The sequence below is a fragment of the Salvelinus alpinus genome, chromosome 7, assembly GCF_045679555.1.
Source record: "Salvelinus alpinus chromosome 7, SLU_Salpinus.1, whole genome shotgun sequence".
NCBI classification, from domain to species: Eukaryota; Metazoa; Chordata; class Actinopteri; order Salmoniformes; family Salmonidae; genus Salvelinus; species Salvelinus alpinus.
In genome coordinates this window covers 39920445-39929790 of record NC_092092.1, presented here as the reverse complement: position 1 = coordinate 39929790, position 9346 = coordinate 39920445, and the positions used below count along the sequence as shown (strand labels likewise).

The window sequence follows — 9346 nt, the reverse complement described above, 5'->3', positions numbered from 1 at the left end:
CTTTATTTGTACTATTTTCTAGACTGTAGAATAAAAGTGAAGACATCAAAACTATGAAATAACACATATGAATTCATGTAGTAACCAAAAAAGTGTTAAACAAATCAAAATTAATGTTATATTTGGGATTCTTCAAAGTAGCCACCCTTTGCCTTGATGACAGCTTTGCACACTCTCGGCATTCTCTCAACCGGCTTCATGAGGTAATCACCTAGAATGCATTTCAATTAACAGGTGTGACTTGTTAATTTGTGGAACTTCCTTCCTTATTAATGTGTTTGAGTCAATCAGTTGTGTTGTGACAAGATAGGGGTGGAATACAGAAGATAGCCCTATTTTGGTAAAAGAACAGCTCAACTCAAAGTTCATTAGAGTTACCAGCCCAAATAAATGCTTCACAGTGTTCAATTAACAGACACATCTCAACATCAACTGCGTGAATCAGGCCTTCGTGGTTGAATTGCTGCAAAGAAACCACTACCAAAGGACATCAGTAAGAAGAAGAGACTTGCTTGGGCCAAGAAACACGAGCAATGGACATTAGACCAGTGGAAATCTGTACTTTGGTCTGATGAGTCCTAATGTGAGATCTTTGGTTCCAACCATTATGTCTTTGTGAGATGCAGAGTAGATGAACGGATATTCTCTGCATGTGCGGTTCCCACCGTGAAGCATGAAGGAGGAGGTGTGATGGTGTGGGGGTGCTTTGCTGGTGACACTGTGATTTATTTAGAATTCAAAGCACACTTAACGAGCATGGCTACCACAGCATTCTGCAGCGATATGCCATCCCATCTGGTTTGCACTTAGTGGGACTATCATTTGTTTTCCAACAGGACAATGACCCATCACACCTCCAGGCTGTGTAAAGGCTATTTGACCAAGAAGGAGAGTGATGGAGTGCTGCATCAGATGATCTGGCCTCCACAATCACCCGACCTCAACCCAATTGAGATGGTTTGGGATGAGTTGGACCGCACAGTGAAGGAAAAGCAGCCAACAAGTGTTCAGCATATGTGGGAACTCCTTCAAGACTGTTGGAAAAGCATTCCAGGTGAAGCTGGTTGAAAGAATGCCAAGAGTGCGCAAAGCTGTCATCAAGGCAAAGGTTGGCTACTTTGAAGAATCTAAAATCTAAAATACATTTTGATTTGTTTAACACTTTTTTGATTCCATAAGTGTTATTTCATAGTTTTGATGTCTTCGCTATTGTCTACAATGTAGAAAATAGTCAAAATAAATTAAAACCCTTGAAGGAGTTGGTGTGTCCAAACTTTTGACTGGTACTATCTATATATATATTTATATATATATATATATATAGAGAGAGAGAGAGAGAGAGAAAAAATATCGTAATTAAAAAAAAGAAATTACAGTTCAAAAACGAATTTATACATACAAACAACAACTTACAGACACATGCAAACAATGACTACATCATCTCACGATGCTACCTTTTTGAAGAGGCATGCATTTCTCCTATTTCTCAATTTCTCCTATTCATGTCTATGCATTCAACATTCAAATATTTGCCATTTGAAGTCATTGAAGTTCCCATAGACAAGGAATATACTGTATGTCAGTTTAGCAGCTTCCTTCCCGAGGATAGGCTAATGAATTCCAGTTACCAGCTGCTGTGTCAGGAATCCACAAATACCTCTCAGAATTGTTAATGAACAGATTGTAGTGAATAACTTGGTGTGTAAGATCATGCCGGTTACAGTCATGGTTTGTGACAACGTGAAGAGGCCCAGACTGTTTGGCAGCCAAATGACATGTCCCTCTGCGTCGCAAAACATGATCAGCTAAGGTTGTTATAAGGTTGTGGTAAGGATGTTGTATCCTACTGTATATCAACGGATGGTTCATAATGGAACACCTTATCAGTCATCTCATTAGAGACTAATGTACAGTGTTCTATAGAAGCTGGAACACATAACTGGCGCATGATCAATGCAAGGAATGTAGATTTTAGATTGGTTCATTGCGCAACGGGACGCTCTAGTCACTGCATAACTTTAAATCTGGATTTTAAAAAACACAAATGGATTAAAAAAAAGAAACCATTTGTAAATTTAGGAGAGAACAGTGAAAGAAAAGTCCCAAAATAGCAAAAGTTTTCAATTGAGAGTATTGTTGAGTTTGCTGGATTTCCTTCTATTGATCTCCATCTTGAGAATACCTTCTGTGAAATCAACAGCTTCAACCAATGTCCCATCTGACATACATTTCTCTGTAGTCGGCCGCACTCAAACAAAACAGCTTCACAATAGTGAGGACTGAATAATATGAAATGTTGTAGTTGTTTTTTTCCATCAAGGACTCATTCCACAATTGTAGTTGGATTAAAAATAAAGCATATTTATTTGGCAGTCAGTATGTGTCTGTATCTACTACAATCTCCACTGTGTAGTAGGAGAAAGAGTGTTAATGTTTGCTTGCTCTAGGTCTTAGGGACAGTAGTGTCTCTTCTTAATTGGACTTCTCAGACAGGGGGAGTGGGTCTTATCCACTATGAGAAAACATTCAAGTAGCTGGTCAGTTTCATTCTACCTAAATGCCATCACTGTCTGGACTGCTACAGCAACATGGCTGTGTCTCATATCATCCTTAAAGTCCTCCCAATAATTCATTTTCACTATTCTGTTTATAATTGAGAATACACAAGATCCAAATGTTTCACAATAGTGTACACTTTAGCACTAGTAATATAATGTATATTCCTGGTGCTAAAGTGAACACCTATGTCTGACCAAATCCTTCTATATCTGAAGTATGCAATCTTGCCTATTGTGCATATTGGTGAGCCAGATCTATAGAATGACCAATCACATTCATTACTGACTCAAGAGGTGTCCTAAAGTAGCTCTGCCATAGTCACGGCTATCCATCTCTATTATTCCCCCGAAGCTGTTTGATTCTGCCCACAACCACACTACTAATTGATTGACTTACAATTGCAAGCAAGCTGGCAGCCTAGCTGATGTGGAAATCAAAGGACATGGATACGGTGGCTGGGGGCGAGGCTGCTCTCCATAGCCAATGTGCTGACTCAGCCATGAATAGAGTAGAAGAGATTACAATGAATACGACGCAAAATGTGACGAACATACTGGATGAGCGCCGCCATTCCACATGAATGTATCATGTCCAGACCTGCTCTGTACAGCTAGCACATGTAGGTTGTTCTAAAACACTGGGCTAATATTCAGTACTATCTGTATGTGTTGTTTGTAATTGTCTTCTTTGAATGCATATGTAAACTTAAACAGTAACTCTTGTTCTCTTATGCAATACTAGGTCATCTTTCTATGGGATTATGGTGAACTTTGCTCTCTCAATGGTGGCTGATTGCTGTAGGACATTCTTTTTGCCCAGGCACTGTCAGACTATCATCAGCAGAAGCTGTATTGTGTCTATCTATAGTACAGAAGGGAAAGCTAGTCAAGTTCAGTACATCACCCTCAGGGCAGGATTTGCGTTTTGAATAACCTATCCATCATATACTGTAGCTCTCTGCATTGTGCATAAATCAAATTAGATTCATGGCTGAAAGGGTATCTTTGCTGCAGCTTACTATACCTATTCAAATGTCTATGACCTACAGATCTGCTATCTTCATTTGACCAGTTTGACCACAGCAGGAAAATAATCCTGGAATAACAGGACATGTGGATTATAATTAATGGACATGTTGTATGGGTTGGTACATTTTTTGTTAGGATAAATCAAGTCTGACATTTTAAAGTGGAAAGCACAAACTTTAGAAGCCTTTTAAAACCTTTTGTAACGGAATTCCTCCTCCTCTTCTTACGAAGAGGAGGAGGAATTCCGTTACAGAATCACCCACCAACAAAAGATCAAGCAGCGGTGTAACGGGAGGAAGGGACAGCGCAAGAAGGAGGAATGGACATGGGAGGATATTTTGGAAGGCAAGGGTTGCTACACATGGGAGGAGATTCTGGCTGGTAAGGATCCAGAGCCCTGTTCCTCCTCCACGCACTCTCCCTGTAGTGCGTGTATCCAGTTCGGTGCCTCCAGTGCCTACACCACGCACCAGGCTTCCAGTGCGTTTCCAGAGCCCTGTTCCTCCTCCACGCACTCTCCCTGTAGTGCGTGTATCCAGTTCGGTGCCTCCAGTTCCGGCACCACGCACTAAGCCTCCAGTGCGTTTCCAGAGCCCTGTTCCTCCTCCACGCACTCTCCCTGTAGTGCGTGTATCCAGCCCGGTACCTCCAGTTCCGGTACCACGCACCAGGCAAAGAGTACGTTTTGAGAGTCCAGTGTGCCCTGTCCCTGCTCCCCGCACTAGCATGAAGGTGCGTGTCCTTAGCCCGGTGCCTCCAGTTCCGGCACCACGCACTAGGTCTACAGTGCGCCTTATCCGGCCAGAGCCATCCGTCTCCCCAGCGCCATCTGAGCCATCCGTCTCCCCAGCGCCATCTGAGCCATCCGTCTCCCCAGCGCCATCTGAGCCATCCGTCTCCCCAGCGCCATCTGAGCCATCCGTCTCCCCAGCGCCATCTGAGCCATCCGTCTCCCCAGCGCCGTCTGAGCCATCCGTCTCCCCAGCGCCGTCTGAGCCATCCGTCTGCCCCGAGCCATTAGAGCCGCCCGTCTGTCCCGAGCCGTCAGAGCCGATAGTCAGTCAGGAGCGGCTAGAGCCATTCGTCAGACAGGATCTGCCAGAGCCGCCAACCAGACAGGATCTGCCAGAGCCGCCAACCAGACAGGATCTGCCAGAGCCGCCAACCAGACAGGATCTGCCAGAGCCGCCAACCAGACAGGATCTGCCAGAGCCGCCAACCAGACAGGATCTGCCAGAGCCGCCAACCAGACAGGATCTGCCAGAGCCGCCAACCAGACAGGATCTGCCAGAGCCGCCTACCGAGACAGGATCTGTCCAGAGCCGCCAGTGAGCCATGAGCGTCCAGAACCGCCAGTGAGCCATGAGCGTCCAGAACCGCCAGTGAGCCATGAGCGTCCAGAACCGCCAGTGAGCCATGAGCGTCCAGAACCGCCAGCGAGCCATGAGCGTCCAGAGCCGTCAGCCAGCCATGAGCGTCCAGAGCCGTCAGCCAGCCATGAGCGTCCAGAGCCGTCAGCCAGCCATGAGCGTCCAGAGCCGTCAGCCAGCCATGAGCGTCCAGAGCCGTCAGCCAGCCATGAGCGTCCAGAGCCGTCAGCCAGCCATGAGCGTCCAGAGCCGTCAGCCAGCCATGAGCGTCCAGAGCCGTCAGCCAGCCAGGATCCGCCAGAGCCTTCCGCCAGCCAGGATCCGCCAGAGCCAGCCAGCCAGGATCCGCCAGAGCCAGCCAGCCAGGACCTGCCAGCCAGCCAGGATCCGCCAGAACCTTCCGCCAGCCAGGATCCGCCAGCCAGTCTGGTGGTGCCCCCCATTCTGGTGTTGCCCCTCATCCTGGTGATGCCCCTTAATTTAGGTGGGGTTATATGGAGGGTGGTCATTTTGAGGAGGCTACGAAAGCGGGTAGTGACTAAGAGGGGATGGGAACCACGCCCAGAGCCTGAGCCACCACCGTGGTCAGATGCCCACCCAGACCCTCCCCGTCAGATGCCCACCCAGACCCACCCCTTTTGGTAGTGCGTCCGGAGTACGGACCTTGAGGGGGGGTTATGTCACGTTCCTGACCTATTTTATGTTATTTTTGTATATGTTTAGAGGGTCAGGGCGTGAGTTGGGGTGGGCATTATATGTTTTGTGTTTCATTGTTTAGGTCACTTGTAATTAGCCTTATATGGTTCTCAATCAGAGACAGGTGTTTGACGTTTTCCTCTGATTGAGAACCATATATAGGTTGGCTGTTCACACTGTTTGTTTGTGGGTGATTGTCTTCCGTGTCTGTGCACCACACGGGGCTATTTTCGGTTTGTTCGTTTTATGTAGTCTATTCCTGTTCGTGAGTTCTTTCGTGTCTTTATGTAAGTTCCATGTTCAGGTTTCGTCTACGTCGTTTGTTATTTTGATTATTTCAAGTATAGTTCGTGTCAGTGTTCGTCGCTTGTAAATAAATTCATTATGTCATATCACAACGCTGCGCCTTGGTCGAATCACTACTCCTCCTCTTCGTATGAAGAGGAGGAGGAATTCCGTTACACCTTTGAATACACTACAATTTGCATTTCCTGCTGAGGGATCAAATGAGGATAGCTTTATGTTGTTAAAGGACGGCAAAAGGAAGCCAAATAACTTTTAAAACACCTTCTTTAAACACTTTCCATGTCCCCTTTAAAAATGCAAGATGTGTTAACGTTACACTTTGATGTTGTCTCAAAAGAAAGCAACATATATTTAATACAGTGGGTTGATTTATTCATTCTTCAGTGTTACAAAAATTGTACAACTTGTAAAAACAGTCTGTGAATCCAACTGAAACTCTGTGTTGCATTAGGGGAATGCACTTGGAATTGTTCTTTCAAAAGTGACCAAAATAATAATACTGTAATCGCCATGGTATTCCATTTGATATCAACACGATTTAGCTTCATATCATATAAAATGTGTGTCTTTGTTCAGATCCAACAGGAGTTCAGAGTTCAAAGTTCGGTATCACATTTCTACTGTGTTGTAGGGTAAAACAAGTGAGTCCAACTTTCTGGGACAAAATATGTCATAGGCAGCTACAGCCTCTCGTGGCTATCACATATTCATTGCATACAAAGGGCAGCTGTGTGGCTAATACAAGGTATGAAAGACGGTGTATCAATACTGCATGTCACATAAAGGCCAAATCCATTTCTCCTGACCCCTGTGTCATCTGGAATTGGTCCTTTGTTGGCAAAAAAGCCTTCCCTTTTATTTAAAGGGACAGGACCTCCGCTCAAAGAGTCACAAATGGCCGTTTAAAAATCAGGACAATCCAAAGGCTCATCTCTTTCTGTGTTTGTTGTGTTTCACCATCTTCTTCCTCTTCAGGATCATCTCGTAGAGTTTCTCTAGGCCTGGTTGTAGGCCTTGTCCATCCACGGCGCTGCAGCTCTGTACGTGGTGCAGGGTGGAGGCATTCAGTTCATGGACGGCCAGTACCTTCTCCACCTCGCTCACAGACAGAGCTGAGGCCAGGTCCTGCTTGTTGGCCAGCACCAGGACGGGTACCCCCTGGTTCTCTGAGGTACGGGTAATCTTGTGAAGCTCCACCTTGGCCTCCTCCATACGTTCGGTCTCGGTGGAGTCCACCACGAACACCATGCCGTCGGTCCGCCTCGTGTACGACTTCCACAGGGGCCGCAGCTTCTCTTGGCCCCCTACGTCCCACACCTGGAAGGTGATGGCCCGCGAGCTGCCCACCGCTACCTTGATCTTCTCCGTGTTAAAGCCCTTGGTCGGGATGGTCTTGACAAACTCCTTGAGTTTCAATCTGTAGAGCAGAGAGGTTTTGCCAGCCGCGTCCAGGCCAATCACTACCACGTGCAAGGACTGGAAGTTTTGCAGGAACGGGGTGTTGGGGGCTATCTCGGTCAGCTGGTTCCCCATGGTGATGGGATGTTCTCACCTCTTTGGGTGAGGTGGCAGATTCTCAGTAATCCTTTCTAATAGTTTGGCATTGGCACCCTCTTCAAAGGTGGAGGTGCCAGACTGGACGGTTGCAGGACTGGGGACCTTATCAAAAAGCAAACACAATGAGGTACTATTTAAAGACTAGACAATGAGATTGTAAGGTATCACTACAACTTGAGGTGCTTTTACAATAATAAACAATGACACAGATAAGAAATGTCAGACACTTTGATATAACACATTAATGATTGCTACTACAGTTAGTACACTGACATGATTGCTTTACTGTGTTTGCATCTATAATCAGACTGATCAATGATTACTGCAATTACTAATGAACTTGCATTGCAAATAGTAAAGCAACAATTGAGACCAATTGGTTATTCCTTGTTGGAATAAATCCACAACCATAACAGTCATAGCCTAAGGCGAGGCAATTTAATTGTCAGTCATAGAAAATGTCCAGACAGCACAATTCAATTTAATAAGATCAGTTATGGTTTGGGTTTAAATCTTTATGAAGCGGTATGCCTGACAACATGTAATTGGTGGTTGGTTGTTCTCGTTGTCTTTTGCCAAGTCTTTTCTAATCCTCTTAGGACAGTTAAACCCCAATGGCTGTCTTGGGGCACATTGATTCCAAGTTTAATATAAATGAGAGAATATCTATTTATTTGCACATTGAATGCAGTTGATGCCCAGGATAGGATTGCGATTAATTATAATCCAAATGTTTTTGAGAGACTATGGTAAAAAAATATAACTATAAACACAACCCATATTTTCTCCAACAGTCTGTTAAAAAAAAAGATTAGTGTCACCCCAACTATCTAATTATGAGAACACCAGATATAAGAATATAGCTTATGTACTGTAATTCTGGCATCATTCTGAGGGATTAAATATGCGATCAAACTGCAGATTTGCACAAAAATAAAATGCATAACCATCTATGAGTGAGACATTTTACTGGAATGACTCTGCTATAATAACCAGCCTTGCACAACATAGCATTACAACTCAGATTTCATTGCAGTAAAATACCATATTTCTATCTGTGCAAAAATCCTAAACCTGAAAAAACTATTGTGATACATTTACCTTCTAGACCACTTGAATGAACATAAATGGCATCATCCTAGTTCAGCAAATACATCCATACAGCCAAATACTGTTTCTCTGCGCGCTAATATCTGTCTGTCTGCTCCGTGCACCGATGGAGCAATGAGCAGCAGTGTGGAATGGAATAGCACGCACAAGACCTCCTCTCTAGAACAACAACCCGAGGTGACGTCGCTCAATAACATACTCCCCCTGCTGGTCTAGGACTTCAATGGTTCCGTGTACAGAAAGTGAGATGCTGGTATGCAGCTACAATGTAGCAGGAATCAGGTTACGCAGCCTTAATGTCGCAGGATAGAGCAAATGTGAATTACAGTATTTCTAAAATCGTGCTGTCCCTCCCATAGTAGTACAGTACACAACTGCTTGGAAAGACAAACAGCGATCCCTAAACCATGTTGAATTGTATGCCTGCATATTAGATGGCGTGAAAAAATTAAAGTATGTTCTTTAGACATTCCCACTGAGAGGGGCTACAACAATTTGTGACTGAGGTAAAGACGGTTTCAGGTTGGATATTCGTGCTTTCAAACCACTTGAGCCACAGACTCCAAATAAGTGTTATGATATTGGAAAAATTGCGCACAACATTGCACAGGTCTTATTTTTACGATTTGGACAATAATTTGCTTTGCAAAGCTAATAAACATGTGGAAATGTGAGCAGCATTTTGTATTCCTAGTTGAATTAGTTAGGGAGAATAAACAA

The 9346-nt window shown here is 44.5% G+C and overlaps 1 protein-coding gene across 1 annotated transcript; it reads right to left on the bottom strand.

Moving 5' to 3' along the window:
* Positions 1-6309: 6309 nt before the first annotated feature.
* LOC139581003 (ADP-ribosylation factor-like protein 4D) lies at positions 6310-8764 on the bottom strand. Its single transcript, XM_071410288.1, has 2 exons — positions 8618-8764; positions 6310-7618 (listed from the first exon to the last, which is right to left on the bottom strand). Exon 2 carries the CDS (start codon positions 7490-7492, stop codon positions 6887-6889), a length of 606 nt encoding a protein of 201 aa, XP_071266389.1. The 5' UTR covers positions 7493-7618; positions 8618-8764; the 3' UTR covers positions 6310-6886.
* Positions 8765-9346: the final 582 nt, after the last annotated feature.